Source organism: Trichoplusia ni, chromosome 4, assembly GCF_003590095.1.
Source record: "Trichoplusia ni isolate ovarian cell line Hi5 chromosome 4, tn1, whole genome shotgun sequence".
Taxonomy (NCBI): Eukaryota; Metazoa; Arthropoda; class Insecta; order Lepidoptera; family Noctuidae; genus Trichoplusia; species Trichoplusia ni.
The window spans coordinates 18,504,377-18,526,295 of NC_039481.1; the positions used below are offsets into that span (position 1 = coordinate 18,504,377).

General features: G+C 36.7%; 2 protein-coding genes across 2 annotated transcripts in view; one reads left to right on the forward strand and one right to left on the reverse strand.

The window, feature by feature from the left end:
• Positions 1-8,839, forward strand: part of LOC113493225 — a 33,165-nt gene extending 24,326 nt beyond the window's left edge. The window contains exons 31-37 of the mRNA XM_026871094.1: positions 430-557; positions 1,009-1,193; positions 5,931-6,028; positions 6,486-6,621; positions 7,062-7,239; positions 7,654-7,851; positions 8,276-8,839. Coding sequence (XP_026726895.1) covers positions 430-557; positions 1,009-1,193; positions 5,931-6,028; positions 6,486-6,621; positions 7,062-7,239; positions 7,654-7,851; positions 8,276-8,504 — 1,152 coding nt within the window. The 3' untranslated portion in view covers positions 8,505-8,839. The remainder of the gene's footprint in view (positions 1-429; positions 558-1,008; positions 1,194-5,930; positions 6,029-6,485; positions 6,622-7,061; positions 7,240-7,653; positions 7,852-8,275) is intronic.
• A 3,413-nt stretch (positions 8,840-12,252) lies between these two features.
• Positions 12,253-21,880, reverse strand: LOC113493226. The gene is made up of 8 exons (XM_026871095.1): positions 21,609-21,880; positions 21,069-21,233; positions 18,585-18,772; positions 17,324-17,602; positions 14,934-15,006; positions 13,949-14,113; positions 13,309-13,493; positions 12,253-12,598 (listed from the first exon to the last, which is right to left on the reverse strand). The coding sequence occupies exons 1-8, from the start codon at positions 21,666-21,668 to the stop codon at positions 12,349-12,351; spliced, it is 1,365 nt and encodes a 454-aa protein (XP_026726896.1). The 5' UTR covers positions 21,669-21,880; the 3' UTR covers positions 12,253-12,348.
• Positions 21,881-21,919: the final 39 nt, after the last annotated feature.

Sequence of the window (21,919 nt, forward strand, 5' to 3'; positions counted from 1 at the left end):
GAAAAAACATTTTCAAGAGTTGAGCTTGCCTGAGCACATATTGTGGCAAAATTGAAAATTTTATCATGTATTTCTGTGTAATTGTAATGTTAGGCGTATTGGGATGTCAAATAAAAGATGGTCATATTAAACCCTTAAGGAATAACCTTAACTTTAACCCGTTTCTCGTGTCACGGTGTACAAATTTGAACTCCTCCGAAATTACTCGACTGGTTCTTATAAAATTTCGTGTACAAGTTCGGTTGGCCTGAGAATCGGACTGCTTAGATCTATTTTCATGTACCTTTTTATACCCTGATACTCCTTCGTATGACAAAACAACCTTTTCTGGGACTAGTTCTATCATATTCGGGGCGATGTACCCCACACTAAATACTAAAGAATAAGATAGAACGGTCACATGTCTTTCACTTGGTCACATTTGGACAGTTGTACGAGGAAGGCTGCAAGTTACCATGGTCGCTACTGCCGCAGGAGGCGCTGGACGAGGCTCTGGACCGATACTTCATGCTGCACCACAACCCAGCTGTACCATACCATGAAATGCCGCACTTCAGGTAGGTACTCCTTGTGTAACGGGGGGTGTAGATGGGTGATCATCTTCGTCAAAACGAGTTCCTTCGCGTTTCGGAAGGCACGTTAAATTGTGGGTCCCGGCTGTTATTCATACATCTTTGATAGTCATTGCAGATAGCCAGGTCAGTTACAGTGTTGCCCAGGTAACTGGATTGAGGAAGTCAGATAGGCAGCCAAAACACTGGTACTTAGCTGAATCGGGTTAGACTGGAAGTCGACCGCTCGGGGGAGGAAATGGGTAGTGTCAGACTTTTACTGACTAAACCTGAACCGCCGTGCTACGTCATTCGCGTTTTCGTGTCGGTGTATGGCAATACGTTGCAATCCTTCATACACTGACCGTGGGCTTACATCAGCCAGTAATGCGGGCCGGTAGGTCACTTCCTCGTGTTGTGTGGAGGCCGATGATGATCCTACTACGTTTGGTCCCAGGATAATCCTGATAGCGTGCGACCTGATCGGCGTGACCCCGGAGTCGGAGGTCCGCGTGGGGCCGGCCCCGCGGCTGCGGCGCGCGCGCGGCGTGTCGCAGTGGGTGCGCGGCGCCAGCTCGCCCGCGCTGGCCGCGCACGTGCCCGCGCACTGCAAGCTGCTGCTCGACATCATCACTGATCTGGGTACCTCAACTATATAATACATACTACCTGTTTGTGTTCAATCTATCAATATCACTGCTGGATATAGGCCTCACCCAAGTTGCCCCACAATACTCTTGCTTGTTTATGTTATAATAAGTTATTTTCGACAAACTATCATCTAAGCAAAAAGCGACAAATAAACAGAGAATGTTTTATTTTGTTACCATGGCTATTCCGCCACGACCAAAAAATAATTTCGTAAAAATCGAATTGAGAAACTCCTCCTTTTCCTTACCCTTAAAAAAATCATAATATATGATGTTGTGATTTGTCCCTTTCAACATGAATAACAAATACATTTTAAATCTAATATCTCTAGTATACACTACAGTTCATATCTATCTTAAATACGGGGCAACTTGGCATTCCTTAAAACAAATTTTCCCTGACAAATATCTTGGCAAATGACTTATACCGTTATAACCACAGAGTAAATACAAAGAGGAGATGGCCTAAGCAACTGTGCACTGTGATTCTCAACTAGGTCCTGACGTCATCATGTGGGCGTGGCTTTAGTCAGTGTATTGTTGGCGTTTGTCCTGTGCACAACTTTGTGAACGTTCCCATTTTACAGCATTGTTCGCGCTAGACGAAAAAAAAAATGAAGTGTTGTGTTTTGTCTTGTAAAAATTACTCGGATAGACGTTCTGATGCTATGGATGGCATCACATTTCATTTGTAAGTAATTTTATGCGTAATTTATTAAAATAGTTCTAGAAAAATCTCCTAGCGTCGGCGTCACCAAACATAATCCTACCCCACACTAGATGGCGGCACTTGGTCTCATGGAAACTACAAATATTTAGGTATGTAGAGCCCAGAACTAACATATTTTAATACTGAAATTTATTCAACATTCATTCCTAAAGACCCTTTAATGGCCAAAATGTTATTTTTGTAGTTTTCATATATCATTTTGTAAACAGGCTGCCATCTATCGTCAACTATGAACAACAAACATAGACAACAAAAAGACAGGGCAGTAATTAGAAATCAATTATTTTACTATTTTACTGAATGTCCTGCGGCTGTCTCATAAATGGAAAGTACCTACTTAAAACATTAAATACGCTGGACATAAAAATACAATCTCCTATAAATTAAATATTCTATCTACAGTTATTTTATTTATTTAAAGTACTTAAAGCCCACCCAGTTTATTTAGTTGAATTTTAAATGATGTATGTTTTAGATTTCCATCCGAAGATAATCTAAGGCAGCAATGGATTACAAAAATTAATAGACAAGACTGGTCTCCGACTAAATATACGAAAATTTGTTCTTGCCATTTTAATGATGAAGACTTCATAGTGACAAAAAAGGCCTTAGAAAATTAAAGAAGGGAACTTTGCCTTGTTTAAAACTGGATATAATATCGGTTCGTTTTAATGCATTTAAATTTTGTTTTAGTATTTACCAGTTAAAATTCATTCGGGAAAATTCGTAAACTTCGTATTTATTGTTTTATCTTTTATATTACAGCTTAAAAGAAAATTTACAGACCCAACCACAAAGGACCCAACAATATCATCACCTAAGCCTACCACACCTACAAGTAATTTAAATGAATTTCTGATACTGCATGATACGCCGAGAAAGAAGAAGTTAAAGCATGAAATAGCACAACTTCGATGGAAAGCAAGAGCAGATAGATTAAAGATCAGAAGACTTCATATGAAAGTTAAGCGTTTGAAGAAGAAGGTACCTGTCTAGTGGCGTTATTTTCACTTCACGCAGTGCCTTAAGATGATATTTTTCTAAATAAAATACTTTTTCATATTTTGTTTCAGGTTCAAAATTTAAGTGCCTTAATTAAAGAATTGGAAAGCAAAAGTCTTCTGTTAGGAGAGGAATCAGAAATTTTAACATCAATAAATGTTAAGTTGAGGGACTTGGTTGGGCGTCATTTGGCAAAAAATAAAAAAAAACCATTGACGAAGCAGTATTCTCCAGCTCTCCGATCATTCGCTTTGACACTACATTATTTTTCGCCAAATGCTTACTCATACGTCAGAAAAACTTTCGATACTTGCTTACCGCATCCGAGAACTATTTCTAAATGGTATGAAAGTGTCAATGGTGAAGCTGGATTTACAGCTGAAGCTTTTAACATATTAAAGCACAAAACTAACTCCTCAGGCAAACGCGCTTTGTGCAGTCTTATGATGGACGAGATGGCAATTAGGAAGCACGTCGAATGGGATGGAACAAAATATCACGGTTATGTTGATCTCGGCCTTAATGACGTACAAAACGATAATTCGGATCAAGCTTCTCAGGCTTTAGTCCTGTTGCTTGTATGTCAAACTGAACGCTGGAAATTACCTGTGGGTTTCTTTCTTATTCGTTCTATGACCGGGGAACAACGCGCTTCAATAGTTCAACAATGCCTCTACAAATGCCAAGAAAATGGTGTAAACGTTGTTTCACTTACAATGGATGGCTGCGCTGCAAACATAGTTTAGGATGTTCATTGGAAGTTAGGATGTTCGTTAGAATCTCAGAATATGAAAACTACTTTCAAACACCCTAGTACAGACTACGAAGTGGCAGTATTCCTTGACGCATGTCATATGCTAAAACTTGTGCGCAACGCATTTGAAAATAAAAAGAAGTTTCTTGATTATCAGGGTAATCTTATTGAATGGTCTTATCTCGTCAAGCTCAATAACTTACAAAAGTCAGAAGGCCTCCACCTTGGGAACAAGTTAAAAGAGAAACACATAAATTTTCAGCGACAAAAAATGAAAGTAAAATTAGCCAGTCAACTTTTTAGTAATAGCGTAGCAGATGCACTCCAAGTTTGTGAAAAATATAATGTTGAATTCAAAAATGTGGCGGCTACAATTACTTTTATCCGTTTAATAAACAACATCTTTGACATTCTCAATTCACGAAACATGCGTCAGTTTGAGTACAAAAAACCCTTATTTGAAAAAAATATTTTGAAAACAAGGGAGTATTTAGAATATGCTAAACATTATATAATGTTTATAGTAGCTCCTGATGAAGAGAAGCTTGTTATCGCCACGAATCGTAAAACTGGTTTTATGGGCCTTTTAACATGCATTAATAGTACACTTTTCTTGTATAACCGCCTAGTTGAAAAAGAAAAGGTCCTCAAGTATTTAACTATGTACAAATTTTCGCAGGATCATTTGGAACTATTTTTTGGGGTATTAAGAGCTCATGGGAGGGCCAATAATAATCCAACATCACGTCAGTTGAAACCAGCTTACAAAAAAACCCTGATAAACACAGAACTGAAAGAGGGTTTCAGAGGAAATTGTATTCCTTTAGAGGATATTTCTATTTTAAAAGAATCCTCTGTAAACAAAATAAATATTACTACAGAACGTTATCGAATTTTGCAAAATGACTTGATCGAGGCATCATTGGATGACGAACCCATGCCTGATGATTTGTTGTTAGAATTTGATGAGCAGTTAAATACAACGATAGGTGATTATTTGCGCCGTCAAATAGTTGCATATATTTCTGGGTTTGTTGTCAATTATTTACATTCCAAAATCAAATGTGAGAGCTGCCTTCATGAATTATATGCTGATAATTACGATGATGATGACCTTTATTTGATAAAAACTAAAAATAAAGGTGGGCTTACTTTCCCGTCTAAAGATGTCATAAATATATGTATACGAACCGAATGCAGCATCCGTTGTGTTAAATCGCAATCTTTGAATTCTCCTAATTTCCGTAAACATAAAATTATAACGAATACACTAAAATCCCTTATTGGAAAAAATTATTTCGAAAAATCGGTGAACCATATGTTTGATCAATCACCGACTGATAATCATATTACTCTTCTGACTAAAGCCATAGCCGAGAAATATATAGATATTCGTTATAAGCATTTTGCAACCATAGAAAACGATAGAGCAACGAATCGACAACAACTAACCAAAGCAGTTATTTTTTCAGGAAATTGAATTTTGCAAATACATTTTTTTCGTTATAATTTTTGTGTATTATTTATTTTTCCACTGTTTGTTTTACCTACTTGACCATATCAATAAACGGGAGGTGTTTTTTTTTTTCAAAAATACTGGCTTCGTAAACCATCTTGATAAATCTTTTTAACAAAATAAGTCATTTAAATATACAACATTATTCTTGATTTACACTAAACCTGAAAAGTCGCGAAAATAAATTAGCTGTTCCCTACATTTTGACGAGTATAAGTGTAGGGAACAGCTGATTTTTTTCGCGATTTTAGGGTTGGTCCCATAGAAAAAGATGTTCAAATTGGTGAGTAGGTACAAAGACCCCTTTTCGGGTTTAGTGTAAACAAAAAATAATTTTGTATAAAGGAAAATCTAATAATCTTCATTCGTCATTCATCAGAAACCTTTTTTTTTTCATAATAATATCACAATTTAAATTTAAAAAATACGCATCAAGATGGTTCGCAAAATTAATTTAAAATAAAACAGTGCTCCCCGGTACGAAAATTCCGAGTACGACCCTGTTGCATCCTGTACTTAGTGACATCTAGTGTGAGATAGTTACGTAACTACAAAACAAAATCGACAGAACGAGCGAATAGTTTTGCTTTTGACCGGTAGATGGAAAATAAAGAAGTGGGCGGGATCTAGCACCCCCTCACCCCGCAAAGTGTCACGCGTTGTTTTCTAAGGAAATCTAATTAGGCCATCTCCTCTTTGTATTTACTCCGTGGTTATAACATTCCAGCGCCGTATATCAAGGACTCGCCAGGAGAACTGGAGGAGCTGCTGAGCCGAGCTGTCGTTATCATGTGTATCGAACCTGCAGCTGCCGCCGCACTATCGGTAATATTACAATACTTCATTATAATTTTCCGGCATCTTATTAGAAAATACTACAATCTACTACAAATATACTACTATCTTTACTTAAAAATTGTCAACAATATTATTGGTGTAACTTTTTACAATGCACATGTCGAATAAATAAACGACTTATATTTAAGTCGTATACTTAGACCGACGGATGTTTTATAGTCTTCTGTACTAATTGACTACCCTAAAAGAAGCATCAAAACTTTTAAATAGAATAAACATGACTTGTCATTTTTGACATAGATGCGTAGGTATTATTACCAAAAAAAAACCCTACACTTTGTGAATCAATCCTTATACCGAAGCTAGTTTCGCAATTGGCCACACACAAATGCTTGACTTACTCGGGGATCCAACCCGCGATACTTCCTACACATTGAGTTCGGCGTGATATCTTTCTTCTCATATCAGCCTTATACGTATACAGGTGTGGACGGGGTTCCTGCTGCGCGCCAAGCCCCCGATGGTGACGGCGGCCGTGTCCGCGGCTGCCGCCCTCACGGACTTCCAGTACTTCGCCCCCGTCGCTGATGATGCTGCCAGGACTCTACTCAGACTTAATGGTACGGTGATGAGTATCTAATAGGGATGAGGACATGTTCTCTTTTTCTATTTCGGGTGGTTGTGTTTTTAATAATAATGAATACGAAGTTTTTGTCCTGCAACGTTAATTAGTCAAATTATATGGAATGGTACTTGCGTGTGACGTCACTTCTATGTATAAATTTTGTGAAGTCGTTACGTTGCTATCATTTCCTAATTTTTAAACGAGTTTACCTTAGTTTTTGCCCTGTCATCATTCTTATCGACTTGTGATTTTTAAAGCTTAAATACCTTCGACCTTGTAAAAAAAATGAATACCGCTGTAAGGAATTTCAACCTAGTCAGAAGAAGCATTCTAGATGACACAAGGGCTCGTCTTACTCGATATTCAAAATCATGTCTGGTCGCCGCGGCTGTGAAGTTTAGCTCTCGGTTTAATTTCCCGTTATGCTTGTGGCAGAGGGTTTCCCGTGGTACGAGTTCCCCCCGCGCTGGCAGTCGTGCGCGTGGCTGAGCGCGCGCGCGCTGGCGGCGGCGGGTCGCGCGCACGCCGCCTACACGTGCGCGCTCGCGCACGCCCCGCACGCGCCGCACGTGCGCGCCGTGCTGTCCGCGCTGCTCGCCGCCAACATCAACTTGTGAGTCACTACAACCACTGTCAACTTTAACGATTTAAACTGATATTTTTTTAAGTTCCTAAATAGCAGCTATAGCTGGCTGAATATTTGTGAATAAATAAATACATGTCATTACGTTAAATACAGTTCTGCCACTTTAACTCCACTTCGAATGTTATCTACCCTTTCAGGCTTACACACAATTACTTGATTTGTCATACACATTCCACCATTATAATCAAGGTTACAGGAAATAATCTCAAATTAATGCAATTTATCATTAACTTGAAATTTAAAGATATAAGATCCACTATTAAAACGCAGTTATCGCTACTGAGATCTCAGGGTAATGAAGTCAGAGAGAAAAATATAGTACTTAATGAAATCCTATATCCAATATTTAAATAACATATTCATCATGTAACACAATGCCAGCGTGATCGACGAGCCAATGATGGGGACATGGATCTGCTTCGCGTGCCGCATGGCGCTCACGTTCGCGGACGAGTCGCAGGACTCGCGCGAGTGCCGCGCGACTGTCGCCACCATGCTGGCCAGCTGGAGCGAGGCCCCGCGCCGGACCCTGCTCAGCATGATCACTACCGTCATACACCCAGACAAACCCACGCCGTTGTGAGTACTGCGACTCGTTTTATAACTATAACTCAGCGCTTTCTGATTTTTCGTATTATAAATACGATACCATTTGGTATTGAAGTCAAGTAGAAATACCAAGGTTGTAATGTAGTTTTATTTTCTATCGTAAATTATATACGTTTAAATCATTCTCAGCCCTCTCTCAGTCTAGACAGATCATGTACCTCTGCAAGCATACTGTTTGCATGTAAGCACAAGTAAGTAAGTTCTGTTTATATAAATGGATAAATACCAACCAGATACGAAACAGATATTTATTATCACAAGAATATTGGTCGTGTTTGAAAATCGAACCCACAACCGTCGGTTCAGCAATCAGGCTCACCAACCAATTTACCAATAGTCCAGTTAATTCCATTCATGTAGTACGAACCACTTACTCTTCTCGAACTGTTCCCAGGCACCGCATCCTATGCCGCTACGCGCAATGCGTGCTGTCTCCCGACGAAAACACAATTCGTCAGTTCGAGTCTGCGTGCATGACGTCACTGGGCCCGCATTGTGACGTCACGGGCTGGGCCGCGGCCCCGACCCTTCCCAATCTGGTGCAACTGGCCACCAGGCTGTGGCCTACTAGAGATAAGTACTTCCATATCGAAATGGAAATAGCTAACGGGAAAGGTCAATAAAGAATAAAAAAAAATCTTCAAAATTGTGATTTTGACTTCTGGTCTTGGTTACTCCTTAAGATAGTGAATGATTGTATTAAAACGAGGTTCAGCTACGCCTTACTTTTACTGGCCTAAGCCCTCGAACAAGATTCCCTCGTGACCTTAGACCTTTGCGGAGTGAATTACTATAAAATATATTAAGTAAAACTAACTGCACAGATATTCTTAAAAAATCGTAATTATGACGACCTATTGAACTAGTCTGTCATAATACCCACGTAAAAAATGTAAAACGCAATTTTGCCTACACCACAAATGGGGCTCTTAGTCTGCTCTGGACAAGTCTCCGCCCAGTTGAAAAAGAAAGTAGTTCTTGCCATAATAAAAATATATGAAGGCAACACTCAAATGTTACCAGTATGTGTATCCAGTGAAATTGTTAAAGATTTATTGTAATTTACAACTTATTAAGATTTTCACTCTCCTTCCACTCACTAAGTGATGAAAAGTCAAACGAAATATAAACTATTCAATGTAAATTAATCTTTATGTGTATAGGGATAAGACATATATTCTTGTATGTAGATTCGGTGTATACAGGGTCGCGTTCATTAGCGATCGTCAGTGTATCTCTAATCAGTGTCTTTGTTATATTTTCGTGTTCTAATTGATATAGATGTAAGAATATGAGGGATTCTTCATTTATTTCATAGAAAAAAGGACTTTTTGAATTAATCGAAATAATTGTTGATTAGTAATTATTATTTTGTATTGTGTATATGGTAGGTCCAATTTATTTTACTCATGCACTTTAACAAACAAAGCACAGTACCCTCCTTCAAATGCAGTTGGACAACATAAGTTTATGGTTTTAAGTAAATAATAAAAGTACCAATTTCTGTCCTTGTAATGTTTAGCTCAATACTTTTTGTCACTAAAAGTGTACGTAAGATTAATTATTTTTATTTAGAACAATTATTAATATATTCGTAAAAGACTATAAGTATATATAATTTTATTTTTATACGATCAATATGTAAATAAATATATTTAGTTATTTCGAGAAACGCCTTTAACGGCAAGAAAATAAGGCTGGAAACGTTTGGCAAAAATGTAGTGGGAAAATATAACTTAATGTATTCAAATAAGGTTTAAAGTATCTTTTCACAGGTATATAAATGCGTTGTCGACTTTGACGAACTAAAGTAAACGTCAAAACTATAACCAATACAACATCGGTAGCTACGAACACGTTTTATCGTAAAGACAACTTTACGCGCATGCCTTTAAGTTGTTTTTCCGATGCGACGGAAAGCCATACAATTTCATGTTGAAATTATGTTACCGTTTTTAAATAACAAAAGTTGCCAAACTGAAACCTTATTTGAATATGTAGAAAATACTTTTTTAAGATTCCTTTTATTATTAAATGAAGTTGAAATTGGCTGCGCGTTCAGAATTGAGCTCGCTTCGTAATGATAAGCGTTTGTAACACTGACTTTTTTTATTAATTAGGTTTTCTATTTCACGTGAACTGAATATACAAAGAAACATGTTAGAAAAACGAGGAGAAAATGCGTGCACTCTAAAACTATTAATCCGAATATTAAGATTCTTAACTTGTAAAAATCCCTACTTAATATTATAAATGCAAAAGTAACTCTGTCTGTCTGTCTGTCTGTTACGCTTTCACGTCTAAACCACTGAATTGGTTTTAATGAAATTTGGTACAGAGATACAGTTGACCTTGAGAAAGAACATAGGATAGATTTTATCCCGGACTTTTGTAGAGTTCTCTTGGAAACGCGATATAACCGACCTCGACGCGGGCGAAAAGCTAGTCTCATATATTATTAACTCAACTCCCCGAAATACTTTTCTCGCACCAGCTAGTGACTAATGTATGTGTAGGATAATAATGTTACATGTTTGTATAGTTTATTTAGTTAGGAATAATAATTATGAACTGATTTGTTTTGTTTTTTTTTTACTAGTCAACATGACAAAATATTGTATGCCAATTCATAGATTGGAGCTCGAAGAAGTAAACGGCGGGATTTAAGAAAATTCTATACTTAATAGCCAAATCCATTGAAAGATACATTTTTGAAAACGGCCGTGAGTTCATAACATACGTAGCTCGAAGCCCGCAGATATTTTAAGATATTTCTAGAATAGGTCGTTATGAAATCAGTGTTAACTGTTTTTAATGTATCTGAATGTATAAAATATATTTTCTCAAGATGTAGATAGCTGTAGTGATTAAATATTTCTGGTGAATAAACAACAGTGTATGAGTGTATAAGAATATTTGTCAACATATCCTCCTGTTACAATAACAGTTTTAAACTTACTTAACTGCCGAGATACTTACACTAGAATATATTAAAATAGAAAGTTGTTTTCTCTATTATACATTTGAACAATTTCTATAAGCAATGTCATTAAATGATGTAACGGTTTACTCACGCGTATTTATCGGGGTAGCCCGACTAGTTTCGGTAGATCGCTCGACTCGCGATCCCGCCGCGTCTGCTCATGATTAAGGACTCCGGTTGGGTCCGAAACTAGTCGGGCTACCCCGATAAATACGCGTGAGTAAACCGTTACATCATTTAATAATGAATCATTCTCACGACAGTTACTATCAAAATATAAGCAATGTCGATTGTTGAAATTTATTGACTACGGGAACGGTTCTTAATACACTGTCTACTTTCGTTTCTTTATTATCTGTGGGGGCATGGAATACTGTTGACAAGTCGAGCAAAGAGGTCACAGTAGGTCCCAGTCTTTTTGTGAGTCTATTTTGCCCATTTTTGAATATACTTATATCTCGGCAGTTTCAATTTGATAGTGTTTTAGATAATAAATTAAATGTGTTTCTCTTGCCGTTGTAAGTCAGTATTGCAATGATATTTAACGTGATATCTCATATATATCAAGTCTCGAAGTTTTGAAAACTTTTATGAAAGTAGAAAAGTGTAAAATACATTCGTTATAATTATTAAAAGTAAACTGCAATTGTCACCATAATGAAGTTTAATATATCACCAGTCATTATACTGTGTTATTTGATTTAGTATTCATATTTATGTTATTGATTACTCTTAGCATTAATTGTAAACACATTTAATTTAAGAACAACTTAAGTAAGATATTTTTTTGTAATTTCAATGTTCTAGGTAGATATCGCAGCTTATAATGACTTTTTTGCTCAATGTTGCCATATTACTTCAGATTGAAAATAAATAAATGTAAGTTCAAATAAATTATCTTTTTATTTCATTTTTCCTTAAATTTTTAGCCTGATATTGTAGCAGTAAGGTGCTTCTTATAATGCTTTATTTACAATAATCACCGCAAATATTAGGAAATGTTAACTTACCACACACAGTGGCGGACTGTGTAAACTCATTTTAGATTCGATTTACTTACACTTCGATAGAGAATTGTCCGATGGTGGTTTCTAATACCCACATGGAATGCCACCTGACAAAATTCTCAAGCTGATAACAAGGCAGGTTAATAACAAGACAATGATAATATCCCGTTCACGAAAGTCGCCCATACATCACAATGAGTTTCATCTAATATTCGATTGTTTACCTGTCTCAAAGTTAACCATTTATCAATACAGTCGAAAACTGTTGGCTTATTTATAGGCTCCCCGCCCGATGAAGAGAAGGGAGGCTACGGAGTAAAGAAACTGAGAAATATTCACCAATGGAGAGGCGCATTGGTATTGGGCAATCCTATTGGTCAATATTTCACCGTTGCTTGTAGCCTCGTTTCGCTGTATTTAGGACTGGCAGCTTCATAGTAAGGTACTTTATCTTACGGCTCCCGCACTAAGAGAGAGTTAAAACCTCTTCCCATGATAATGTACCACCAGACCTAGTACAGCTGACGTGGTGGCGATGATAGAAGCTTGCTTGGTGGTAAGAGCACTGCCCCACAGCCAGCCCGGCGGGAGCCAGCTGACGGCGTGGATGGTGTCAAGGAGTAACTTAGTGGTGGTGAGCGAGGCCTGCGTGAATCGCGCCGGCGCGCATTTCGTGGGCTCCGGATGTTTTAACGCGTTCGCTGTAGAGTGGAGGCTTCGAAGTGATCTGTGAAATTAAGAAGCATTAAAATACAAATTATACATCATGTTACTGGAAAGACGAGAGTTTGACGGTAAGTACTTGGTGTTGGATGGTAAATACTTGGTGTTGGATGGTAAGTACTTGGTGTTGGATGGCAAGTACTTGGTGTTGGATGGTGTAGTACAGTATAGCAGGTAGTAGTAGTACATGAGGTGGTCCCATTCTTCGTTTCACTATCTATTTCATTGTTATATAGTTTATTCATTGAGGAGGATATAAAATCTATAACACCATCATAATTAATAGGAGCAGTGATGAAAAATCTTACAAATATGGACACTTGGACAGAAGTTGAGTGGACTCTAAAAACTAATCCGTTTTCATAAATCCTAACTTATATCTTCTAGCCACGCGGACGAAGTCGCGGGTAACAGCTAGTTGATATATAAAAAGTAAATAAAAGAAGATTAAAAGGACCTATGGATACTATCTAAACTTAGGTATTACAGGTCACTTATAGGTTGGCTTATGGTTTTAAACAAGAGTTGATCTTAAGTGCCGCAGGGGGCACGATAAGATAATAGGTCTGATTACATGATTTCGCTAAAATTCATATAATTATTTCGCTCGTCATAAACTTCGCAACAGGTTACATCTCCAATTCAATGTAGCCACCTGTACCCACCTGCAATATTAAGTTATTATTATACGTAGCAACATTTTTAGCAGCTCACCTGATAAATCCAACGAAGGCTGACAACGACCAGAACAGTTTGTGCGCGGCCTTGACTTTGAAGTCGACCTCCTTGGAGACGGTGATGACTCCGGTGTCGATAAGCCAGGTCACCTTCTCCAGCTGCAGGTACGCCAGCGTGAATGTACTACCGACCACGCCTAGCGTGCCCCAGAATGGACCGTCCTGGAATATTAGAGAAATTCGTGGAGATTGTAGTAGCATTGTGATCAAATTATTATACCCTTAGATAATAGTCTTAGAGCTACAAGGCGTAAGCGGTATTGTATCAAATGTATTTGTATTGTCCATAATAAGACAGAAAAAGATTTATTTCTCTTTATTTCACTAGACCGGGAAAACACTTTTATGACACGTTCAAAAGGGAAAGATGGATTGTGTGAAAGACGATATGGCTGCAAAGAGTGTTTCTTGTGAGATGACGTCAGATAGAAAGGTATGGAAGAAGAAGACATATTGCGCCGACCCCAAATAAAAATAATTGGGAGGGGAGTGATGATTATGTCACGTTCAAAAAGGCTGCTTCTACAAACTGATGCTACGTTCCCAGATGATGTTATACCTGAATGTCATTAGATAATTCCTTATTTAGGTCTCAAAAGAAATGAATCATAACACACCTGAGTCCCAAGTCCGTAGCTGAGCGCAGTCTTCAGCACAATCGCATCATCGAACAGCCTCAGAGAAGCGCGCGCGGCAGCCAGCCGGACGCTCGCCGTCATCAGCTCCTGCCGGTTGGCTGTGGCGCCCCATAGCTTCAGCGAGTAGCATACGACGTTCACCACCTGAGAGTTACTTATTTATATAGGTAGGATACTTATTCAGGTAGGCTTTGAAAACTATGTATATTTTTTGTCTAATATTTGTATTTTCACAGCCTGCCTGCCACTTACTTCCTATACGAATATACGATAAGATTATCAGAAGAACGTATTTTTTAATCTCGGCTCGATAAAAAGATTAACTAATAAAAATCAATGAAAATCGTAATGCTAGTACGTATAGCAGGTCTTTATAAAAGAGATAGCGAATTATGTGTTTTCTAGTTTAATTAATATAATTTAGAAATCAAAGAAAATCTATATAGGTACACCGTGATTTTTTAGTCGTCTTACAAAAGCAGCCCAGTTCATGTATCCAATGACTAGAACACGTTCATGATAAAAAAATGGTATTTATGAGATTTGAACAAATTTAAAATGCATTTTTATTCAATATTATGATGCAATTCGTAGTTTTTTAGAAACACAGCTCTGTTGCGAGCGCGGTCCGAGCCTTGTAACAATGCAGCAATGGTGAGAGGCGCGGGCGGCGGCGTTTTTATCATTTTTAAGAGTATTTTCAGATTTTTCTTTTTTAATTTTTCTTCGTATTACTTCGTCTTAGTTGATGATAAAAAAAAAAAAACGCGCCTAGGGGTATTTTGCGTCGGATACATGAACTGGGCTCCTTTATACCATACTTTAGCTATTAAAAGCCAAGAAAAAAACACAACCAAAGCAAATAATTAAATTAAAACAAAAAAAAAGAAAAAGCTTTTTTTTTATGGAAATCCTTATGGACTTCCCTCTGCCTGAGGAAAGCCAAATTAAAAAAATCACCAACCTTATCCCTATTCGCGTGCGCCTGCAGCAAGTCACAGAGCTCGTTCACAGCCGCCGACATCGTTCCGCGTGTTTACATCCAATGGACAAATAAACGCCGAAAACTAACGATAAGATTACCACTCGACATTTTGACAACTAGTTCTATGTACTACTGTTATATAAGCCACTGTTGCTTGATAAGCAATGATCTAATCTGCAGTTTGACATCCCTAATCTTCGATAGGTCTCTGACGAGGATTGAGTATCGTAAGTGACTTTAACGTGACGTTTTTGCAATCATCAAAGATTGTAATAGATTATATTTAAAAAGTGTTTGTTCATTTGTGTTGTTTTGTAGACATAATATATTTGTAATAAATCTGTACAAAAAGTGTCATTGTAATGAAAGACTTTTCTTGGTTATGACATTTCAAGCACCGGATTAGGTAATATTGAAAGTTAATAAAAAAATGAAAATTAGCCGAAATAAAGGACAGAAATATCTACAATAGAAATATTTACCTGAACTTGGGTTTTGCAAAAAAACTGCTCTTCTGGAGATATATCCCAAGAGAGAACATATACAAAATACTTTAAATAAATAAACAAATAAAACATTTTCATAACAAATTTTATTTTAATATTTTCAATATGTACAAAAAACTCTTCGATAGTCGAATACTCCTAAAAAAAGTAGATATCAATGTACAATAACAGGTACGTACGACGATGCAAACGAATGCAAAACGTACACAAGACATCACAAGTTACACACCCGACGGTTCTATAGTCTTCAATGGCGCGTATCAACCGTAAAATCTCTTTGATGGAGGTAGTCGCTAGGCGACTATAGTCGTCGCTTATCTAAGACTTGCGTTGCCTTGTGCACGAAATCCATTAGAAATATAGAAAGCAATAAACCCTGATAAACAAATAGAAGTAAATACGTCACTGGTAAAGAAAGGCATTATACAGTTCAGTATTAGAAAAAGAATGAAAATATTTGGCAAGGTATTTGGACATCATTTTTGGATTCTTGAAATAATATTACTTTTGTATCTCATCATATCACAGGACTATATATATTGAGCGCAATTCCCAGCAGGGAATGTAGTCTTGATATCATTATATGTATTACCTATGCATTCATCAAGCTATACAAAATTTATAAAAAAAACATAAGTATAAATTAAACACCTACTACAAAATATAACCATGTATTTCCAAATAGAAGGACATTAATATTCTTTTAAATTAAAATACTTAAAAATTGCTGTTACATACATAATTATAATAAAAGAAAAAGGAAGACTGTTGCCTATAGTTATAAGGCCATATTTGCAAAAGCGCTTTTTTAACGTCATCGTTTTAAAGCGCTGTTCCTGAACGTTCAATCTAGAACTAAATAGTTCAATTTAGAGAGCCTAAGGCCTGATTCGCACGGGAGCTTTTTAACGCGCGTTTTGCATTCAAATAGAACGAATGCACATGTTCATACGACTATTCCCCGCTATTTTAGCGCCTAACGCCCAGAACTCAATATGCAACACTACTCGATAAAAAAGCGTCGCGTTTTAAAAGCACAGACGTATAAACAAGTACTTGGAAATGCATTTTTTCTATTTGAACCTTTTTTTTACGCGCGTTAAAAAAGCTCCCGTGCGAATCAGGCCTAAGAGCTAGGATTAACCTGAGCAAATAGGATTGTGTAGCAAAATTTAGATGAGCCACACATTTGTGAATTTTAAGAGCAAATATTTATACAAAATACTTTAAAGAAATGCTCTACATTTAATACAAATTAGATAAAAATTCTGTCTCCGCATTATAAAAGGATAGTATTACACTACTCCACAAATGCAAGAGACTTACAAATACATAATTATATAACCTCACTTTATCACTTGGTATAATACGATGCAAGATTACTGACAGCTTTGAAAATGTGACGAGAATTGGCGCAGCGATCGAGACACACCATAAGGGAGTGGAAAGTATTACCTAACTGCTCCAAAACACCAATAGGTGATAATCATCGTCCATGGAACGATGTCAATGTCGATTGAGACGTTATAAAAAACATAATAATACTCATAGACGTGCGTTAATATATCAATTGTTTTTACGACCACGCTTCGCTTTAAAACGAAGCCATGAACAATCCTTTTATAACTGGTAACTACTATGATATTGGTGTGGTAGGGCTGAATATGTTGATTGTTTCAAACTATTAAAAATGTGGTAAGGATCATGAGATCCCTTACTTATGTAATTTTTTCGAATTTAACTTTACTATTTCCCTTGCTTCACAGCCTTCAGTAAATCTCCTTAGTCATACAATGCTACCAAACAATCCTTAATATACATGTTCCATTCCCTGTATATACACATCACATACCACACCCTCACTTCAACAGCCGTTTCTTGGCGAAATACATAGCTATGCCTATCACTGATGACGTAGTAGCTATGGCGGCGACCTTGGTGGAGCCGATCTGTTCCCCCCAGAGCCAGCCGGCGGGCAGGCAGGACACGGCGTGCGTGATGTCCAGGCACAACTTGCCCGTCACTATCGCCTCCAACGCCAGTCTTACATCCAAGTTCTTTTTAGCGTCGGCACCGCCATCTTCCGACGCGCGTTGTAAACACTCCCGGCTCCACCATAATTTTCGCATTGATCGTGATGTTCTGGAAACGGAATTAATATTATTTATATATCTTTTTTGTAATGTAAATAGCATTTTTACATGACAATTTAAAGTACCGTCTTTCGGGCACCTATGACTGTGTTTTACACTATACAAATTCATAATAATATAAATGATTGGATTAGGTGTTGTGAAAACATTTTCCTCATAATAGACATACAGAAATTTATATCCAACCAATAGAAACATTAAATATAATCTAGCTTTTTTCCCTTTTAAGAGAATGCCCATAACCCATGTGAAAATAACGTAGTTTCAAATAAAATTACATATATACACGTTGAATTGAGAGGCTCCTGATATTTGACGTCGCCTAACACGAATACATAGGTACTGTCTATTTCCTAAAGAAATATCTCCTAGCAGACCTGCGAAAGGAGAAACATGTCTGAAATGTATTTAACTATATGTTGGAAATAGGGAATATTGAAAGTTGTAAAGTATTGTAATTATATTATACAGAAAGGAGTAGACTGCGGGTGAAAACGCGGGGCTGGTACTACATCAATGTTAAAAAGAAAGTAGAAATTTAATTACAGTTGATGAGATGCAGGTTAGAATCCTCAATGGCACAAAAGTTTGGAAGATCGAGCTTTTTTAATCCAAATTTAACACTAGGTGGAAAGAAGTAAATATTATTAACATTATTTATTATTTTGGACCAATAGTTGATTGAGTAGACATTAAGGGATCGACCTTTATTATGACCCGTACGTTTTAAATAAACGACTGCCCTCTTGATCTAGTCAAGTCTAGTGGTTCGATTTCCACCCAGGACAATTTTTTATGTGATGAGCATGATGATTTCTTCTGTGTCCGGGTGTAATTTATCTATAATAGGTGTGTAGGTATTTAGGAACATAAGTGTGTTTATCAGTTGCCTAGTATTCCTAATACAAGCTTTGCTTAGTTTAATACTAGATGGCGTTGTGAGAACGTGAAATATTATATTAAAAACTTACTGTATAAGTGATATAAACAGACTAGCTGCCCACAGCGCCGTGCTGAATGTCTCTAGCTTGTACGCAGCGTCGTCGCTCAGCTTGAGCACGCCCACGTCGTAGAGCCAGCACGCCTTCTCGACGGGCAGGAACGCTTGGTCCACGATGTTGGCGAGGACGCCTAGGAATGCCGCTGTTGTTGTCGCCTCCTGTAGTCACAGAACCAATAAAGAATTAATGAGTTTAGGTACGGGGGAAGTGTAGATTGGGCACCCCCACATGTCGTATAAAAAGCGTTCAAGATACCACACTCAGATACTGTACAATAGTTGTCAACTTTTAGGATCGTGTATTCAAAAGGTAAAAACGACCCTATTACTAAGGCTCAGCTGTCTGTCTGTCCCTGATAGCTAGACAGTTGAAATTTCCACTGATGATATATTTCTGTTGCCGCTTTAAAGGGGTACTAATAATAAGATCGAGGTTAGGCAAAGATTCTTTGAGAGTGGGTAACCACAAATTGATTCATCGCCTATCTAATTTGTTAATTATTGCTGAAAAAGCATGTGCGCAGGTGCGCATCCAATTTCCAATGACGCAGAGCTAGCTGGAATGAAGCGAAGCGGACCGTGAGTTGGCCAATCACAGTTCTCGAAATCGTTTTAACTTATAATTGGCTTATTGACAGTCCACTCCGTCTACTTTGAGGTTGAATAAGGAATTCACACTAAATTAACTTATCTATAATATTTTAATTAAGGGTAAATAATGTTATTTTTCATCTCATTGTTTATTGTTTGCAAAAGGTAATTTCCTTCTAAGCATATAAAATTACAATAGAAATGTCCAGATAACACATTAATTTTCTTACATATAATATAGTTCTTTTATATTTGTTCCATAGTTATTCAGTGTCATTATTTGAGGTTCAAACTAATAATAATTACTTGACTTCCTACACCTAAATCAGTTACTTTGAAGAAAACCGATTGTGAAAAGAATTTGAACCTAAGTGTTTATTGAATAAAGTTCATTTTTAATTGAACATCCGTTTCTGTTAAAATAATTATCTTGAAACATACAATATATTACTATTAGTGTATCTTTATGATCTTTCTGATAAATTATGTGAATGATTACATTAAATCTATAATAATGTTATGTTTGCCACATAATCTTATTAACTAGTGATAGGCACTGTCTCTATGACAATAAAAATTATGAATAGGCAGTAGCCACTGGGCATATATATAGGCTTTAATAACATCCTACTATTCTACTAACATCCTATCCTAATCTAATATATAAAATTCCCGTGTCACGATGTTAGTTACCGTACTCCTCCGAAACGGTTCGACCGATTTTTATGAAATTTTGTATACATATTGGGTAGGTCTGAGAATAGAACAACATCTATTTTTCATATCCCTAAGTGATCAGGGTTGCTCACACTAAAAAAAAATATTTTATTTTTTGGACGAAGTTGTTTGTTTTTATTTTTTTTATAATGTGGCATTAAAAATACATAGAACTAGAAAAAAGAATATTCGGCAAAACTACGTTTGCTGGGTCAGCTAGTAATATTATAAATCTATTAGATAGTGTGTGTCGTTGTTTGATCCTCTTTCACGCAAAACCAATGATCGGATTTAGACGAAACTTGGTATATAGATAATTTATAACCAAGATTAGGTCATAGGGTAGTTTTTATCCCGATTAAATATTCCCGTGGGGCGGGCCACGGGAACAGCTAGTTATTACTAAATACCTAAAATTACGATATCATTAAACATTTGAAAAAGATGACAGTTGAAAGAGTAGGGAAGTTCTATATTCATCACAATCTTTTTTCACTTATTTCTGTAACAAATGCTTCCATTTTATTTGTAGTCTAAGACAATTCTAATAAGATTGTATGATGGCTATTTTGAAAAAAAAAAAAACGTTTATTATAGTATTCTCGTAATAACTTTCAGAATGTGCAATGCGAGACATCAAAAAAGATTATTTCTCTTAGATAAATCAATCTCGAATCTAGATTAAGGTGTGAGAAATCTGACAGTGCATGGATTTGTAAGATGAATACTTTGATAAGAATGCTTTTTGAGTGCAAGTGAATGTGTTATTCAATAAAATAGTATGTTATGTTTCAATTGTTTGCTATATTAAATGAAAGAGTATTGGATAATTGATTATAAAGATATTTGTAAGCCTGTATTTAGAAGCCTAAATTATCAGTTCATTGAACTTTTGAGATGTAATTCCAACCAGAAATGTTTAGTCAATAGACTGGAGTAAACTAATTAATATAATAAAATTAAAAATATTATAAATATACAATTTTACCAATAATAATAATGAGATATTGCTATTTGAGACTAAGTTTCTAAGAAGTTATTTCTGGACTTATTGAATTGATTACCTTGTTTCCTTGTGATAAACCTTTATGCATACCAAGACATAAACTTTGCTAGTAAACTTTAGTCTGTAGTCAAAAATACTCACATGTCTCCCTAAGCCATAGTTATATGTGTGCCTGATCATGGGAATGTCATCAAACAGTCGCAGCATCATTCTGGCAGAGGATAGCCGGGAGCCGGCCGTCTGCCACGGCTTCTCATCTTGTATACATCCATACAGTTTGCATGTGTAACAAGCAAGTCGGACCACCTGTGTAAACAATAAAAATTTAATATAATTCAATTAAAAGTTGTTTGTTTAAGTAAAATCATTCTTATTTGAGAGTTAAGGTAATTGATTGGCTAATGCTTGGGTTTGACTTATTTTAACACTTAAGCTAAATGTTAAATAAAAAAGATATTTACTACTAAATGGTGGGTTTTTTTATTGTACAAAGTAAAATTATTTCTCTAATATTTCTAAGAATCACGACTAAAATTCATACTTAAATAAATTTAGATTAGCTAATATAAAAGTAAAAGGTTAATAGTTGTCGCCTAGCTTTTGTTTGTGGTTCATGTTCCTGACTGGTATGACCGGTGTAAGTTGTAAATACCAAGGCCGTCGCACTTCCGCATGCCTTACCTTATCTCTGCCATTGTAGCTGTCCAAAAGATCGCAAACATCTTCTATTAACGACGACATTTCACTTAAACTACACTTAGTGCAAATTTAAAAAAATAACTTGTTGGTGATAAGTTATCGGAGTGGACAGTGAGTCCACGGCGACAAGAGGCGCGTGCGTGCGTGCGACTGTCCAGGTTTCCGCTTGATAACTATTACATTTCTCCAAAGTCCAATCTCTTTACGGTATTAGTTTCGCAACCTTGAGTTTGATTTCAAAAGGTTAGCCGACAGCTGACGGTGACGTGTGGCTGTGACAGATGACACTGATA